Source organism: Erythrolamprus reginae, chromosome 6 (assembly GCF_031021105.1).
Source record: "Erythrolamprus reginae isolate rEryReg1 chromosome 6, rEryReg1.hap1, whole genome shotgun sequence".
Classification (NCBI taxonomy): domain Eukaryota; kingdom Metazoa; phylum Chordata; class Lepidosauria; order Squamata; family Dipsadidae; genus Erythrolamprus; species Erythrolamprus reginae.
The window spans coordinates 50,224,129-50,243,951 of NC_091955.1; the positions used below are offsets into that span (position 1 = coordinate 50,224,129).

The 19,823-nt window shown below is 36.9% G+C and overlaps 1 protein-coding gene across 1 annotated transcript in view; it reads left to right on the forward strand.

Moving 5' to 3' along the window:
• NAV3 (neuron navigator 3) overlaps positions 1-19,823 on the forward strand; it is a 491,922-nt gene that overhangs the window by 336,492 nt on the left and 135,607 nt on the right. The window contains exons 6-9 of the mRNA XM_070755761.1: positions 505-573; positions 4,203-4,342; positions 7,422-8,442; positions 13,990-14,105. Coding sequence (XP_070611862.1) covers positions 505-573; positions 4,203-4,342; positions 7,422-8,442; positions 13,990-14,105 — 1,346 coding nt within the window. The remainder of the gene's footprint in view (positions 1-504; positions 574-4,202; positions 4,343-7,421; positions 8,443-13,989; positions 14,106-19,823) is intronic.

The following is a 19,823-nucleotide window of genomic DNA, read 5'->3' on the forward strand; positions in this document are numbered from 1 at the left end:
AGGGTATGATAATGAAAATTCATAGCTACCTGCTGCTGGGCAAAGTCGTACTGATTCTTTGCCAGTCTGTAGCCATAAAATGCTATATAATATTCTCAATAATCTGAAAAAATCACAGTCTATTAGTGATCTTTAATGGGCATCTTTTAAAATATTTTAATCTTCACTTTATATAAACAATAGAGTTCTACACAGAAGGGTCCTTTGACCATAAAAGTGGAGAAGGTAGAGAATTCTTCAGTAATTTCAGAAGTGTTTTAAAGCAATTAAAACAGTGGAGAGGATGTTTTTCTATAAGTTAAAATAGTATGAAGAGCATCTCATTATAACGTAATTTGCATTTTAGAAACTCTGTCTAATAACATTACATTTGATTTTTAATTTGCTTTCTATTCATGTTCTATCCATGTTCTGCATTAACTCATCAGTTGGTGGTAAGTTTGTGCTTTTTATGCATATTCAACAACATTCTTTAATTCAATTTATCTGTTTCTTCTCATGCAGTCTGACAGCCAGATATACAACTCAGTCTAATCACAGTGGAATTGCAACCAGTCAAAAAAAGCTTTCTAGGTCAGTTAACATCTCTAATTTATTGCTTGCTAGTGATGCTTAATAGAGTCACTGCCCACTGGCATTTTTATTCTCTGAGCCACGATAAATATTAAGGTATTTTATTATAATATTTCAGATGTAGGTTTTAAAGGATGTTCTGTTGGTTAGTGGCAAACTGGCCATTACTACAGTAAAGAATCTATAGTAGGATTGTTGTAGAGATATCTTCAGGATGCAGCTTAGCAATGTAACATAAATATTTCAAAGGAATTGTTCAGTTACTTAAATTGAAGGTTAAATTTGTTTAACCTAAGATGCCTTAGTCTTTATGTTGTTCAGAAGTGTTGAATCATGCAATATGAGCGTTAGTTGGGAGTAATAGCAATTTAGACTAGAACCAATCTTCCAGACAGATAATAAGCTGCTCTGGTTGAAAGGTGTACAAATTGTACAAATTGTATAGCCATGTGTCTAGGTAATTTGATTTCATGTACCAAACAAACAAGGTTTAGATTTTGCATCTTAATTGGCTACATCTAAGTCTAGGATTTAGAATTTTAAGTTGTACTTTAGCACCTTTCGAGGGAAAACAGTAGGGAAAAGACTTGGAATATATATTTTAGCTCTGCTTCAGAATCTTGTTTGCAACCGATGGTTCCTTCTTAGCTTCATTTCTAGGCTTACCTGTTCTGTTCACAGTGATTGGGTTGTCACATTTTACATTGCATTAATCCAGATAATTAATTCAGATACCTTGGTTTGTTGAATAAACAAGTATGTTCAATTTTTTATCTACTACCAAGCCAAAGTGGTAGGTTTATTCATTATATTTAGTAAAAAATAATTTTGGTTAATTGATTAATAGAGTTCTCATCCATCAACCCCCCCCCAATCTTATTCAGTTATTGGCCTAGCCTGAAAGAAGAGAAACTGAATTGTGTACCAGTACTTTATTCTGGAACACTAGAAAAAAACTCCAGCCCTCTGTCTGTGGGTTTGGAAATAGAAGTGCACAACTGTCTTTGAATTTGTTTTCCATTATCATTTTTCACATAAAAGAAGAACTTTTAGAAAAGACTCTGGCTTGGTACTAAAGCATACATTCTACAAGTGATTGAGATCCTGAAGGGTCTAAACTAGAATAGGAAATACTCCTTGATTTGAAAATCCCTGTCAATCTGTTTAGATGTGGTATTTATGTGGAATATTAAAAGTGTACTAGAATAAAAACAATTTGTGCTTTCCAATGCATATCAAAGACACTTTAAAAGGTTTTAATGAAATGAAGTACAGTATTTGGAGGCAAGCATAATTTCTGTGAAAGCGGCTAGAAACAGAACATATTTTCAGTGGAAATGGTACAGCTCTTAACAGCCTGGATGTCAATGTAACCCTGTCATTCTGCCAGGCTTTGTGGCTTTCTTACTTAGAATTACTACTTGCAGTTCATTTATTTCCTAAAGGAAGACACCTAGTTCCTCCTTTTGTGTTCAGTCTGTGTTGATTATGTGTATTCCTTGAAAAACAGTTCATTACCAGCAGTGAACTATCAGTTGGGTAGTCCATGATGAAGTCATTCTGTCTGAGTTGCTAAGATAACACAAAATGAACTATACCAGTGCAGTTGTTGTGCACCTGTGCTCATAGATTTTTAGTCTCATTTCTTATAGACTCTCTTGTCTCATTCACAATTTGTTCTGTCTAGAAATTAACAGTTGTTTGTCCAACAGTATAAATTTATATGGATGTTTTGTAAACTTCTAATCAAAAGTATGTTTTTGTAAATTATTGTTTCTTTAAACTTTGCATTTCCTTGGTTGCTTAAAATGATTCTATGGTTGGAATATCTATAAATTGAGTTAATATATTTATTTATTCAATTTCTATATTGTGAAAAATTGCCTTATATTTCACATTTCAGATGGATTTTAACATAGTCAAATATAATTACTTGGTAGTTTCAGAGGTCATAAAATTAATGTCTCTAAAAAAAATTCTAGAAATGAAACAATATGTTCTTCTTGTAGCATAGACGAAAATAACTCAGAATAACTACCAGAACATATCCTCCTGAAAGCTGAACACTGAGACATAAAACTGCGGTTTATATCATAGCAATTAAATATGAAATGGAAATATTAAATAACCAGTTGCAATCATAGTTCCCTCTAAGCTGAGCAGTGAGCAATCGCTCACTTAAAAATCATCATCAACTCAGAGTTTTCCAAACCTGCCCAGAAGCCGAGAGGGAAAGAGTGAGAAGGAAGGAGAGAGAGAGGAAGAGAGGAAGAGAGAGAAACAGATAGAAAAAAGAGAGGAAGGAAAAGAGAAAGAAAAAGAATGGGAGTAAGGAAGACAGAAAGAAAATCAAAATCTAGTTTGAAACTAGCTCAACTATTTAAGTGGCATTTTGATATTGATAGAGTTGCCCTATTATGAGCTCATTGTTATAGACACACAGTACAGTATTTTATTTTGAAATTCTCTGAGGCAAAACAGGGTGGGTTTTTTGTTTGTTTGTTTGTTTATTTATTCGTTTGTTTGTTTGTTTGTTTATTTATTTATTTATTTATTATTTCTGTGCCGCCCAGTTCCGAAGGGACTGCCACTCAGACACTATACTTTTCCGCCCACCCCCCAAAGAAATTAGAGGGAACACTGGTTGCAATTCAAGACTATTTAGAAATAATGTATAATTTCTAGGTAGAAAAATGTCAGGATTTTCTGGAGGGAATATAGTTAAAAGGTTGACACACAGAAATATTAAAAATATCCTTTTTTTTCTATTTATGCTGTGTTATCTTTCCTTTATTGCTAATGGTGATAGACGTTTTTTATTTTTGTTTTTAACAAAAGTATCTGAGTTCAGTATCAGTAAAATTCCATGCTGCAAAATCTCTACATTTATGTCTATGGACATAATTTGAAGTTGTCTAAAAATGTTTATCACTAAACCAGGCCATGAAATATACATAGCATAATATGAGTTTGTAGACAGCATTTTTATTAACTTTACTAACCAGAAAGTTTCAGATGGTGGCAGCAAACACCAATAAATGCAATATTTGACTGGAACTGTGGTAGACCGTTCATTTTAGTACAGCAATTTTTATTTCCAGACAAAAGCTTCTCAACTACAGAAATCAGTACTCATCATCAAATACCTATCTATAAATAGGATAAAGAACAAGTATTATGGTGCCTTAAAGCTTACATATTTATTATTTATCAATGCCACAAGTATCTTTGTTGTTTTTGCCATCGTAGTTACCCTGTTGTCACACCTCTATTTATATAAGAAATGGTTCACACAGTGTAACCTCAAATAAACTCTCCATTAAGATTGACTTTTATCATCTTAGAAAACATTAGAAAAAATTGAATAGCTTACGAGCATCCAGGAACTCATTTGTGCACTGTGAATGGAAAATGCAAAGGGTCCTTATGTCTTTGTGATCCTATACAGCATCTATTCTTCATTTGTGCCCTTTGAGACTGATAATCTCATGGTAATGGCTAACTAATCTGGAAACACATGAATGTTTGTTTGTTGTTGTTCATCAGCGCTATGCATTTGTTTATGAAACCATATTATCTTACACATATTTGTAACTACAACACATTTATTTCTGACTGTACTGTTTTAGGCTTCCTGGGCCTTCAAGGGTGCCAGCTGCAGGCAGCAGTACCAAAGTCCAGGGAGCTTCCAATTTAAATCGAAGAAGTCAGAGCTTTAATAGCATTGACAAAAGCAAACCTCCACAATATGCAAATGGAAATGAAAAAGGTGAGTGTTTAATAGACATTGTCTTACTGAACCAGAAACCTAAAGAGATCACAATTCCTGACATTGTCCTGGCCTTGAGTTTTGTAGAACTTTAAATTAGAATACATAAAGCCACCTGGGCTGTTTCAAATACAGTAACCAGTAAGCTATTTTTTTGAAAATGGGACACAGAATTATCATAAGGTGTTGAAGCAATGTCTCAATTCTATTTGGAGAAAACTGAGGGCACAGAATTTTGATTCTGGTTGTCTCCATACCAGTACTGTATACGGTATATGGAAATATTCTTCAGAATTAGATTTTAAACATCAAAATTGGATATAATCACAAGTCTTTAAAAGTTATATGGCATTTTATTCTTATATTATTTATTCACATATTCAAAGTGAGATATTTAGGAAAGACTTGACTTTTTTAATTCTAAAAGCAGTGTGTGTGTGTATAACATTACATTCAAGATGTAATTCTTGATCTTAACCAAAAGTCAAAAAGTGACTATTCAAGAATATAAAGTAATATCCATAGATTTTGAAGTTATCTTCAATATTTTTGCTGTTGAGAAGCAACATTATTAGTGATGGGCGAACCGAACTCGCACAATTCAGGTCCGTACTGAATTTTGCGGTGTTTGGTATGCCGAACACGAACCCAATTTTTTTTAAAACTTCGGGCAAAGTTCGGGGTCGTGTTAGGTGTTCAAAGCTTTGAAAAAGGATGCCGCAGCAGTGCTGAAAGCAAAGGGCGGTCCTTTCACATAATTTTTTTTTTTACATGAAAGGACCGCCCTTTGCTTGCAGCGCCACTGCGGCGTCCTTTTTCGTAAAAATAACAATGTCTGTTTTCCCTCTGTACTACACCCTTCCCCTATTTCCCTCTCTTCCTCCCTGTCTCCCTCTTTCCTCCTTTCCTCCTGCCTCTCTCCCCTTCCTTTCTATTTCCATTTCCTCCCTCTTGTCCCTTCCCTGAATATATCTAATCATAAACCATTTTATGTTTAACAGATGAGCAACTCAAGTCCCTAGCTTCATTCCATATTCCCCCTTTTCTACTCTTATCACTGTAAATTCAGTGGTTGTTTTTTTTTTACTATCAGTCCTTTTTCCTTCAATATACTTTTGTTGTTCCTCATTTTTATTTTCCAATACCATAGGTTCTAAATGTTCTTATTCTTTATTTCTGCTGTCTTATTACCTCTAATTTCCAAGTATTCTGATATTCACTCTTAATATATTCCATTCCATTTCATAGTTTTATTATCTTCCTTCTGATAATAAGTCAGGATCAAACACTGTAGCACAGCATACACTCCTTTTAGATTCTCAAAGTTTCAAGGTTAGTTTTTCTTGTAAACAAAGTTAATCCTCACCACTGTCAACCAATTTTCCTTTTTCTCTATCTTTCAACAAGTTGTTGCAATATTTCTTCTAATTTCTAATACAATGAACCAAATAATTCTCAAAATTGTGCAAAACATTTTAAATCCACATATGGGATATTTTCTTCAAAATTTTGATTCTTTTTCAGTCTCTTTAACTTCCTCCAAATCCAATTATAAAACCATCCTCAAACTTCTTAGGCTTTTAAACTCTGTTCATTTAACTTTCTTTCTTTTTGTATTTCTTCTTTTTATCTTTAAATTGGTGAAACACTCACCCAACTTCAACAGTTCTTCACATCTCTCCTGCACCAATGCTTAGATCTTGTCACCCAGCCAATCCACAATCTCTCTATTCCAATTGTTCCAATCATGGTCATCCCAGCTAATGGCAAATCTTCCTCTTGCTGGCCGAGAGGCTGGTGCCAGCTCTCAGGGGGGCTTGGAAGTCCTCCCAGTCCACCAAAGGGTGCCTCTCTTCTTTACCACCCCTCCAGGGTGGTTCCAACCTGGTTCAAGTTTGGTTCCAGGTCCCCAAGCAGCTGAAATATGGGCTTTCCTGCAAAGCACGGGAGACATCCGGAGCACTGCAATGTTGGCCATGCTCCCTCTAGTCAATGAAGCAGCCATTTTTTTGTGAAAATATCTTATTTATCCTATACAGAATGATATTTTTGTGACACATATTACCTTCTCCTTGTAAATTCTATATCATTTACTTTTGAACACAATTACTTATAGAATTATATTAATAAAATATGCTAATTAATAATCTTAATTTTCAAGGTAAAGGAATATGAAATTTTAAGCATATGTTTTAAAAACTACATATACTATGCTTACCACAAGGTGGGAGTAGATATCTTTGAATAATAGTATTATCTTGGAGAATTCTTCTTGGTTGGAAAATAACTATTACTGGATTTTAATTAATTAATAAATTTAATTAATTAATTAAATGTTAATTGCTGACTAACAGTGACTGGTTTTTAAGTAATAATCTAAACAATGCTCATAAAGAAACATATTCCTCAATCTTTGTATTTCTTTGAAAAATAGTAAATTCAAAATGTGAATTTGACCATTTTTTAAAAAATGCCTTTCTTGTGGAAATCGTTCTTGCTGTTACTTTTAGTTCTTCCCATCTGTTTTCATATGGTTTTGATCATCTTTATGTTAAACTGTTTCTGGCTTTGGCTGCTGATGCAGGTTGATGGAAGATTTCTACAGTTTCCCAAATTTGGCATCTGATTGTTCATTAAGAGTATTATAGCAACATCAGTGTGTCTAATTTGGTAAACATAGGCACGCAGGTAGATATGGTTGGCATTAGCAGAAGACCCGCTCGCTTCCCACATCCTAAATGAGAGGGCAACTTACAATATTAAATATATAGATTTGTATGAAATTGGCATTAACTATTATGATTTTCATTTTCAAAAGGACCTCTGGAATAATACTGTTGTTTCAGTTATTCAGTTATTTACCTGCATGGGCAGGTTTTGTTACTCGCACGCTAAATATGCTTGTTTACTGCAAAACAATTTTGCACTTCATGTTTTTCTTGCCCATGTGACTCACAGAACAAATGGTGCAATTACATGTGTTAATTTTTAAAATACATGATTGCCACTTTACTCCCCATTTATATTAGAAGTCATTAGACAACTTTGTAAATTGCATTTTCTCTCTTTTACCAACTAGAATCACCCAAAGGTCCTCACCCATCTACAGGTATAAATGGAAATGTACAGCATCCCACCACCACTGGGCAGCAGCCGGTCTCTGCCATCCCCTCTCCAAGTGCCAGTAAGCCTTGGCGCAGCAAATCAATGAATGTGAAACACAGTGCCACCTCTACCATGCTCTCTGTGAAGCAGCAGAGCCCTGCAACCTCACCTACACCACCTGCAGACAGACTTAAACCACCTCTTTCAGAAGCTCCCAAAACACCTTCCTCTGGGCAGAAATCTATGTTAGAAAAATTCAAACTGGTTAACGCTCGGACTGTTTTACGACCCCCTTTGTCATCATCAAATTCAGGCCCCACTGACAGTGGAAAAGATGATGAAGCTTTTTTAGAGAGTGGTGAAGTGGATGGCTTCAGTACTCCTGGATCTACCACCAACAGCCCCAAAATATCCCCTAAATTAACTCCTCCAAAAGCTGGAAGCAAAAATATCAGCAATAAAAAGTCTTTGCTGCAGCCAAAGGATAAAGAAGAGAAGAGCAAAGATAAAAATAAAGTTTGCACTGAAAAGATGGTAAAGGATGAAAAAGAACAGATGCCTGAGACACCTGCCAAAAAGACCTCAAAAATTGCAAGCTTGATTCCCAAGGGGAGCAAACCAACTTCAGCCAAGAAAGAAAGTCTAATTCCTTCATCTACTGGTATACCAAAACCTGGTTCAAAAGTACCTACTTCGAAACAGAATACTTCACTAGCATCTTCAGGAAGTAAAGAGACAGAAAAACCGAGAAATACAAAAGGAAACCACCCCTCATCTACGACAAAATCCCAAGGGAATGAGAAAAACTATGTTTCTTCCAGTTTCTCAGCTTCTGAAGGAAAACAGTCTAGTACTGGTCTTAGTAGTACATCATTTTCTTCTTCTTCAATGGCTTCAGTCAGTGGGCAAGTCTCAGGAAGTGGTGTTGTCCAACTTCCTCAGCAGCAACAATACAACCATCCAAATACAGCCACTGTAGCACCATTTATTTATAGGTAAGTTGGGTTCACTCAGACTTTACCATTTTAACAGTCTTTAATGATAAATCATAGATGATAGATAGATACCCTGTTTCCCTCAAAATAAGACATCCCCTGATAATATGCCCAATCGGGCTTTTCAGTGCATGGCAATAAGGCCGAGTGCTTATTTCAGGGATCAAAAAAAGATAAGACAGGGTCTTATTTTCAAGGAAAAATGAATAGACAGACAGACAGACAGACAGATAATGCATATATATACATAAATACTTGAAATAGTGGAAAATATAAAATGGATCACATGGAGACAGATTCCTAAGCAATTTAATTAGCACAATGGACTTGAAGTTTGTGTTGCTGGATATATTTATCAAATATGTTTATGAAGACTATTATTTTTTTTTCTTTTCCCATCTCAAAAATATTAAGAACTATAGTGTTGTATTATTCCAATATCCGATATATTACTTGTACTGATTTCACCTTAAATTATTATTTATGATTTTACAGTAACCTAAAATTACTGTTCGCTAAATTATTTTAGCATTTTTCCTGCATGAGGTCTCTATGCAACTAGTTATCATCATTCTGTAGCATAAATAGTGGAATTAAAAATGACATAACAGTTTCTGGATAAACTTGGAGAAAGTATATTTTAAGCAAGAACCTTCTGTATTATTGAAGGCCAGTGTTTGCTTGATTTATTCAGATTTTGGTTAGGAACTTCCATCAATTTTGCAAACAATAATTTAATAATTGACATTTCCTAAGATTTGTTTTTGCTGTCATGAAAGAAAGAAACAATAAATCTACTGGTAAAGCAAAAATATGGTCATTTAACAGAAGAAATTAACTATTCAATGTTTAAAAATCTGATAAACATGTATTTATTTATAACATGCTTTCTAAAATTATATATTGTAAAAATCTATTTTAACTGACAATCTGCCTGTTAATATAGAATATCCATTGAACAGGAAATATTTGCAATTTATGCCATTTGAAGTAATGATATCAATTATGTCATTTGCCTGTTATGTTAATACTGCAAACTGGCAAAATATAAATCAACTATAAGGGATTGAAGTTCCTTATTGATTAGAGAGTATATTCCTGAAAAGAGGAAAAAGCTGTATATAACTAAAGTCTATTTAGATTATTGTTCTGCTCTTACAATGGCCAATTAGATGACTAAGAAATCTGTCAATGGAGTTTCATTGCATTGTATCCTCTGCGTTGTTTTCCTCAGTAAGTTACTCTGTAACTATGATTGCCATTAACCATTTAGCCTTAAGAAAACAAATCTTAAGAAAGACTTAGGCATTCTCTAATATCATTTAGATATTATTAAAATTGTATCTAAAGTATTTGGATTTATGCATCCCACATAAGTGTGGAGGAACATGCCCTATGTCAGGACTTTTATAATTATGTCAGAATTTAAATAAATAACATATTTGTCACCAAGAATTAAAATCACAGGCTTTTTTTTCAAATTAAAGTTGAGTCACAGATTTGGATATAATTAGCAATGGTTTCATTAAGATGAAAAATAGCAGTGAAGATTCATGGCTCCTTTTAGGATATGAACATTTGCATTCTGCTGTCACTTTTCTTGCCATGACCCCCCCCCTCCCCGCAAGGAAATATTCCAGTATGAGCTTCATTTTTTAATTAGAAGAAACTCAAGAAGCAGATAGTTTGGAAAACAATTTCCTACATATCTTTACAGTAAAACCCACTCCAAATGCTGGATTTTGAATTTTGATCAGGTTATGGATATTGAAGTTACTTCATCATACCAATTTTATGTTCTATAACTCAATTTTTCCATTCTGTGCTAAAATAACATTATGCTATTATAAGTGTTCAGGCTGTGAAAATAGTATTACAGACCTCATGACATTATTCTAAGGTGTTTCTAGGTTCTAACACTATTTTAACAAACTGTTAATTTATGAGAATGAATGATCATTGCATTGGTCATTCATGTATTTGTACTTCAAATAAGCAACCAGGCTGATATGTTTTACTGACTGAGACGAAATTATCTGAAAATTCATTTAAGAAGCCGACCTTTATCTAAATACTGTATATGTCAACTGCTTGCGTATGTCAACTAAAGAATTAAAGAGATTATTGATAGTAACCAGAATTCAGGGTATACTTTGTTACTGACTATGTTACTTAGCCATGTAAGTGATACAAAGTAATTTCATCCACAGTTCTATAAATTTGCTGCTTTTTAAATCTCCATTTGCTGCTTTTTTCTAGTAAATTGGAAAAAAGTTGGATTTTTCTCCTTTGATATTTTCCTATTTTTCTAGATTGAATTTGAAATGGAAAGAATGTGTATTCATTAAAGGACACAGTTTGATTTTATAGATATTTATGTGCTCAGAGTTATGCACATGGATCAAATTGGTATAGCCAATAACCCAGAAAAAAACATGTGTGCTGTTTAAATGAAATGTTCCAACTGAACTCAGAAATCAGTTCATATAGCTCCATTGTCAATGCTAGTACTGAAAAGATGGAAGGTACCTTTGAGCTATGCTTTTTTGATTGATGTTTAATCATCTTTTTTTTCATGCATAAATCTACTTTATCTCCTTTCAAGACCCACTATAACTTCTGTGACTTTTGATATATATTTGACACACAAACTCTGTAATTCTGAGCTTTCTGCAAGCTGTTCTATTCCTAAAATGGCAAATTAGAGACACCAGCATGCTAGTAAATTTAACAGTTTGTGTCACTTGCAGTCATTGCTGTGAAATTAAAGTGGCAACATGCCAAACTCTGTCCTCAAAGCTAGGATTCTCAGCAAATGGGCTAAATTATTTTCCTATATATATTTTTGGTTAAAATCTTTATCTCAAATTATATATGCTGTAAAGATGTACAGATTTAGGATATAGTAAATGGAAACACAATTAAAAAACCCCAAGCAAATAATCAAGGAATGCTTTTCTTTCTAAGTCCTAACTTCTTCTTTCATCTGCAAGTAGCTGATTTGACTTCCAACTTTCCTAATGTTTTTATTGTTATGTTATGTAAAGTGTGTATTTATAATTATGTACATTTGTAAATACTAAAAAAACCCTACCCAATCTTACTGAAGCTTTGAAATCCCAGAAAGCTGCAACACAGGGTAAGATATATTTGTGAGAAAAATTGTTCAAAGAATAATGGATTTTCAAAATAGAAGTATAAAGCCAGATTCTTGCTCAATCAGTGTAGTATCATTTAGCAATAATCATTAAGTTATGGCAGTAAATTGTAGACAGACTATACATGTACTAATAATATAATATATCAAAGTAGTAACTAGATAAAAGGAATAATAAGAATCTTGGTTTGATGGAACAACTAGTTAAAAAAGAAAATGAGAAAAGGAAAATAGAGGCAATATCTTGGTTTGTGGTATAACTAGAGCTGTGCAGAACAAACACTCATAAAAAATCGAAATAGATTGATTCCTATCAACCCAAGAGAGCTTCTGGTTAGTCATTCATTGGGAAATATAGCTGAGTTTTATTGAGTGTTCAGATTTGTAAAACTTAATTAGTATGCAACATTATAAAGAACTAGACAATAATAATCTTTAAAACTTAGATAAACATACAAATCTGTTAAATGAAGTCATGCTTGCACAATAATATTTAGTCATGCTTCACATTAGCAAAGCAGAAGGGGTGGGGGGAACCTTAGAATATATTGTGTCCAAATTCACCCAATTGTGATGTATCCCAATTGCTTAAGTTAATAAGGTATAGATGAACTTATGTTTTCTTTTTTTAAAAAAATACTGGCCTTCTAGTTCAAGATTTTTCAGAAAATGACACTTCTGACAGTCTCAAAACAGGTAAACAGTGCGGTCAGGCGGTAGGGAAAGCAAGTAGAATGCTTGGCTGCATAGTTAGAGGTATAAGAAGCAGGAAGAGGGAGATTGTGATCCCACTGTATAGAGCACTGGTGAGACCACATTTGGAATACTCTGTTCAGTTCTGGAGACCTCACTTACAAAAAGATATTGATAAAATTGAACAGGTCCAAAGACGAGCTACAAAAATGGTGGAAGGTCTTAAACATAAAACTTATCAGGAAAGACTTAATGAACTCAATCTGTATAGTCTGGAAGACAGAAGATAAAGGGGACATGATCAAAACTTTTAAATATGTTAAAGGGTTAAATAAGGTTCAGGAGGGAAGTGTTTTAATAGGAAAGTGAACACAAGAACAAGGGAATACAATCTGAGGTTATTTGGGGGAAAGATCAGAAACAATGTGAGAAAACATTATTTTACTGAAAGAGTAGTAGATGCTTGGAAAAAAACTTCCAGCAGACATGGTTGGTAAATCCACAGTAACTGAATTTAAACATGCCTGGGATAAACATATATCCATGCTAAGATAAAATACAGGAAATAGTATAAGGGCAGACTAGATGGACCACGAGGACTTTTTCAATCTTCTATGTTTCTATGTTTCTATTTATTCACTTATGAGAGGATGTGTAAGGGATGAGCAAAACAAATCATTTGAGCTTGTTAGCCAAGCTCATGTTTAGAACATGATGTCAAACTTAATGTTACATCCGAACCACAATTTTTACTTCAGATACTGCCTGATACAATACAAGCAGATGCTAAAATGAAACACGAGAGAAAATATCTGCATATTTTCTTAAAGAATAACTCAAGCACATTATATTCTACAAGCTTCTGTTTATGATGCCATTTTATTTTTATTTTTTAAAATACTCAGAACTGTGTTTTCCCATCCCTTGCAGATGGTTTTTGAAAAAGAAAAACAATAGATAAGCAACTTAGAAGTCATAAATATAGCAGAAGAACTGACAGGTTGTTATTTTGCAAAAGAGATGTTTTTAACCAAGCTTTCCAAGGTGCCCTCTAGTTGGTTGGATGTTATTTTTCTTTAAAATTGGAGACTGAAAATAATGAAATGTAAACTTGTTAGCATTTTGTTAAAATACTATCTAAAGGTATAATATTATCTAAAGGCAATCCTACCAGTTAGTATAATCTTGTATAATGATACAAGAATGTGTAATGCTTTTTTAAAAAACCATTGATAACAGTCTACTAACCAACATATCTTAGTTTTTATTGGAAATATAGGTCTTATTTCACTATTAGTCTTAATTAGCAACATATTGCTGTTTTCCTGTTTGGTATTATTACTATTAGCAACATAATTCCAGAATCAATCATTTGGAACATGTGCATGTGGTTAAGTGGTGGCTTGATTTACTTATTTTCTCTGTCTCATTTCCTATCTTGAAATGAAAGATGTTAGAAACATTTTGTCTTTGACACCTTGACTGAATTAATTTAGACAAATATATCTTAGTGGTATATTTTCTTTATTTACCCTAAATGAATACAATATTCTATCTCATGAAGCATTTAGCACTTTACCCTCTAGATATGTACAAAGAAGTGCTAATGATATTTCTGTTTTTGATTGTATATACTGAATTATAAGTCATCACTGTTATGATTTTATAGATGTTACCTTCCATCTCTTTAATTCCAGAACTCATTCGGAAAATGATAGTTCTTCTATCCCATCTTCTGACTGTTGTATCAGTCCTACAAAATTGGATTTGGCATACAGTAAAACTGCTAAGCAATGTCTAGAGGAAATATCTGGTGAGTAATATATAATCATTGGTTAATAGTCATATATTTCTGAATTATTTGTTGGTGCTGCTGTCATGAAGCAGTTCTTGGGGCATGGATGGCCTAGCTGCGTGGGCCCTCAGCTAAACTGGTGCGCACACAAGGCAGCTCACCTTACCTCTATCCCCACCTCTCCTCACCACGTGTTGGCATCACAAGTAACCAAACGGAATGGGTGGCTGGCTGGCTGCACGGGCACTTAAGTAGGTCTTATTTTGGAGAAAACAGTACAAATCTCCCCTTCCTGAGATATTCATGTAGTATGTGAAATTCTCTGAGCTTCATGGCTTGCTTGCAGACATTTAATCCTCTAGATCAGAGTTTCCCAATATTTCCGGTTGGAGGAGATGGTTTTTTGTGGAGTGCAGGCTCATGTGTGAGCACCCATTGCTTGCATGAGTGGGACCAGGAGTATCTGCGATGCTGCTGCGAGTGGGGCTGTGTGTGCACAAATACACATGTGTACCAACTGGCCACTCATATGGCCTGGTTGCAAATAGGCCACAGACTGGTAGTGGGCTGCAGCCCACAAGGTGGGGCCCCCTGACCTAACTAATCAGGATCAGATGTTATCTCTGTCTGTTGCACCTGAAGTTTAGGGAAGTTATAGCATAGTAACACAGGTGAAGACTTTCACCTAAATCAGGAAGATATGCTTTCTAGGACATAGTCGCTATATTTTTATTTGCACAATTATAAAAAGAATCCTGCAGAAAAAATATACAGTATTATCAAGAAATGAGAAACTGCTATATGAGCAGAGGCTAAATTATATTTGGCTTTTAGTGTTAAAAAGTCATTACATATTATCACAATAAATTTTAAGAATTTGTAGTGTGAAAACCTAGTCTGTTATTCCTTTTTATATTGTACTAGAATTAGGAGAAACTAAACAGTAGATTTCAGGACAGAAATTAGCAAGAGGAGCTATTATTTTCAAGCTATGTTTTTGAGTTTCCGTGGAGATGTGTTTGGCATTGTGTGATACTGGTTACTAAACCTTTTTAAATATATTTAATTTTTTTTTTTAAAATCATTAAAATATTTTGTGTCTTCGAATTAGTAATTTTATTAATATGTCTGCATATACGAGTATGCTAATACATTAGGATTTCAAGCTAATTTTTTTGCAGTGGCATGTAAAATGTAGGAATGAAATTTTTTAAAAAGAAGAATTCAATGTGTCTATTACAATTACATTTTGGTGGATACAGTGATCTCTCGATTAGCGCGGGGGTTACGTTCCAAGACCTCCCGCGCTAACCGATTTCCGCGTTATACTGGATGCGGAAGTAAAACCACCATCTGCGCATGTGCGCCATTTTTTTCATGGCCGCACATGCGCAGATGGTGGAGTTTGCGTGTGGGCGGCGGGGAAGACCAAGGGAAGATTCCTTCAGCCGCCCAACAGCTGATCTGCTCCGCAGCGCGGAAGCAGCGAGGAGCCGAAGATGGGGTAAAGGCAAAGGGGAAACCCCATCTTCGGCTCCTCGCTGCTGCCGCGCTGCGGAGCGGATCAGGTGTTGGGCGGCTGAAGGAACCTTCCCTTGGTCTTCCCGCCAGATCACTTGCCGCTTGCCAGTCCACGCCCCCCTGGATGAGCGGCCCCGCATGGCCCCAGCGCCGGACTCCGTTGCCGAACGCCGAAACCGGAAGGGGCGAGGTGGGGGGGGGGAGAACGGGAGGCTCAGCATTCCGTCAGTCGCAGCGCTGGCTGTCAACTTTTCTTTTTAGCACTGGGGAGGCAAGTCAGCTCCTGCCCAGTTTTAAAAAGAAAAGTTGACAGCCAGCGCTGCGGCTGACGGAATGCTGAGCCTCCCGTTCTCCCCCACCTCGCCCCTCGAGAGATCACTGTAATCAAGAAAGTCCAGTTGCCTTTTGAAAGAAAGCACTTTTGGGACAACCATGGAAGACTGAGAATCTCCAGAGACATCCTGTCACTCTTGTCCAAGTCCTAAAGCTACCATCCATAACAGGGAGTCTCCCATTCCCTCAAGGGAGGAGAAATCAGCCCGCTGCCAGAGAGGCTACTCGTCTCTCTCCTTTGGGAGCTCCGTTGCCCACCGAGATGCAGCAACTCAGCAGCGATAGCCTTGCCGATGCCCGTGCCTCCGCCCGTCACGATGGCCACGTGACTGCGAAGGAGACCAGCCGCCAGAATCCCCCTGCCACCAAACGCCGACGCCGCCATCTTCGCAGCTTTCCGTGGTCCTCCTGAGCCTGAACCCCCTTTTTTAAAAAGTCATTCATTTCGCCGGGAGCGCTCCGGGTCACGTGACTCGAGCCGCCCCGCCCCTTTCCCATCTCTTTCGAAAATCGGAATGCCCCCTCTGGAATAGCGGCAGTCTTTTGTCTGCCACGCCCACCCGCGCGCGACGAGATGGCGAGAAGGGTGCGTCTCTTGCTCAGTGCAAGTTAATGGCATGTGAATGGGTTGCCTGAGAGGGAGGGGGGGAAAGAAGAGAGGTGTCGCAAGAAGGTTTCGCAGCGCTGGCTGTCAACTTTTCTTTTTAGCACTGGGGAGGCAAGTCAGCTCCTGCCCAGTTTTAAAAAGAAAAGTTGACAGCCAGCGATTGTTCCGCTGCCGCCAGCATGGCCTGGCTGGCAGCGGAAGATGTAACCTTCGCAACCTCGGAGAGCTTCCTGGGCATGAAAGCTCACGAAAACCAGGAAGCTCTCTGAGGTTGCGAAGGAGCCCACGATCACTCGGCTGCAAGCGGGAGGAAGGCGAATCCCACGGGGCTGGGCTCGGTTATCCCCCCGGCTCCCCTCCTACCAGCCCCGCCACGGAAGGCTCCATTCTGTTCCCTGAATGGAGACCGCGGGCCGCTCAATCGGGTGGCAGGAAAGCGAATGTCACGGGGCTGGGCTCGGCTCCCCCAGCCCCGCCGCGGAACGCTCCATTCTGTTCCCTGCCGGCCCGATTGAGCGGCCCGCGGTCTCCATTCAGGGAACAGAATGGAGCCTTCCGCGGCGGGGCTGGTAGGAGGGGAGCCGGGGGGATAACCGAGCCCAGCCCCGTGGGATTCGCCTTCCTCCCGCTTGCAGCCGAGTGATCGTGGGCTCCTTCGCAACCTCAGAGAGCTTCCTGGTTTTCGTGAGCTTTCATGCCCAGGAAGCTCTCCGAGGTTGCGAAGGAGCCCAGGATCACTCGGCTGCCGGCGGCAGGAAAACGAATGTCACGGGGCTGGGCTCGTCTCCCCCCCCATAGCAGCCCCGCCGCGGAACGCTCCATTCTGTTCCCTGCCGGCCCGATTGAGCGGCCGGCGGTCTCCATTCAGGGAACAGAATGGAGCCTTCCGCGGCGGGGCTGGGGGAGCCGAGCCCAGCCCCGTGACATTCGCTTTCCTGCAGCCGAGTGATCCTGGGCTCCTTCGCAACCTCGGAGAGCTTCCTGGGCATGAAAGCTCACGAAAACCAGGAAGCTCTCTGAGGTTGCGAAGGAGCCCACGATCACTCGGCTGCGGGTGGCAGGAAAGCGAATGTCACGGGGCTGGGCTCGGCTCCCCCAGCCCCGCCGCGGAAGGCTCCATTCTGTTCCCTGCCGGCCCGATTGAGCGGCCAGCGGTCTCCATTCAGGGAACAGAATAAAAAAAAAATTTTTTTTTAAAAAATTTTTTTTTTAAAATAATATTGTAATATTTTATTTTTTAAATAATATTTTTTGAAAAACCGCGTTGCAGCGTTTCGCGCTAATCGAGAACGCGCAAGTCGAGGGACCACTGTATTTCAACCAAAATAAGTAATTCCTAATGGTAAAAGTTATACCAAAGAGAAACATTTTGCCTTGAGTTTACATGTAATCAGTTTATCCATTACATGCAAACATAGATATGAAAAATTATGTAATGTGCATATAAATGTGTCATTAAACAGAAAGTTGACACACTTTTTATTTCAGGAGGCAATTTTTTTAATACATTCTTTGAATGAATTTACATTTTAATCAGATTAAATCTAAATTTACCTGGAGGATGCATTGCTAACCACAATGAGTTTTATTTATTAAGTAGAAGGGGGCCAAACCGAGTTCTGGTACATATGCATGCTTATACTTTTCAGAGGTCTGATATTCTATGTACAATCCTTATTTTATTGATCGCATGTATTATTCTCATTTTCTGAGATGGTGGATTTGGGGTTTTCATGAGCTGTACCCCATAATCATCATAATTATGACAATCACAGCTTGAACTATCTTGCCTTGCATGTAATGAGTCTCTCTCATATATTACATTTCACCTTTTAAGTTGCATTACTAAAATAAATGAACTTTTGTATGATATTCTAATTTTTTGAGTTTTACCCAGCAAAGGGCTACCCAAATTTTTACTATCACACTGTGGACGTGGCTTATGCAGGACGCCCTGCATTTTCTTTCAACATATTTCTGTGCAAATTGGGTGCTCTGGGGTGGAGCTCCATTTTCACTATCGCACTGCGTGTCCCCCCGTCCGGGCAGTAGCCCACCCCTGGTTTTACCTTATATCAGTAATATCTGATTCTCCAGTCAATTCTGGTTTTTTAAAATTATTTATTTAAAATTGCTGATTACTTAATTAAAAATTGAATGTTTTAATTGGCCAAAATTTGAGCATTTTCCTATACAATTAATATAATTTTTATATTTAGTTTAACGAAATAGTCATCAGCCCACCATTTGAGTTTACCACTATGCAATATGTTCATAGGAACTTGCATTACACACAAAATTTCTAGATATAAAAGTGCCTACAACATTCCTGTGTGTATTGCACTGCCACACTGAAATATACAGAAGTCATCAGGCTATTAGACTATTGAGAGAGAGATACCAGTCTTCTTTCTGTAATGGGTTTTCCACCTCTGCTCCAGTCTATCACAGAAAGTGTAAAAAAGAATAATGGACTTTATAGGAAGCTTATTACTACTTTAGTGATAGTGAGATGCTCAAAGAAAGTAAAAAGTGGGAAACAGATATGTGAGTCAGAAGAGACTAGAGTGTGAAATCTTTGCTAAAATAGGTTAATTTTTATTTGAACAGCAGGTTGCAAATATCCACATGTGGTATTAATGAACATTGTTTTTTGAATAGTTCACTTATGGAGTAGGTGCTTTTTATGTGTATGAATATTTCATCATCAGGGAATATTTATTATTGTTTCCTATTTGTATGTTTGTTGTCATGCTGATTTTGATATTATCTGTAGGGTTTTCTTTTTGTTCCTTGAATAAATTGATGTGCAAAAGCAACAAGAAACAAAATGCTTAGCTATTGCATCTTACTACCATGGTAATGGAATTTCTCATGAGATATCATTATTTCTGATGACAGTCACAGTGGATTTAAACATTCCTGCTTTCTTAAAAAGGACATACAAGAGTGGATGCAATGTTTAAGCATTTTTATTCCATTCATTTTATCCAGGGCAGTGGATGTTGTATTTATGTGCAAGATAAGAAACTTGAATGGTGACTTGCCCTTTTATTGTTTCAACAGTGAAACCTTACTTTAATAGACCACTTGGGGAAATAGGCTATCAATTATTCCCGTCCATTAAACCCAAAATTAGATCGTTTGGAGTGATTGAAATAATTACCTAATTATATCATATTATATAATACACATCATATGCATTATTTGATCATTATATAAATGATGTAAATAAAATGCATTTTTAAGTTAGCATATGGAAATTATCTAAACAA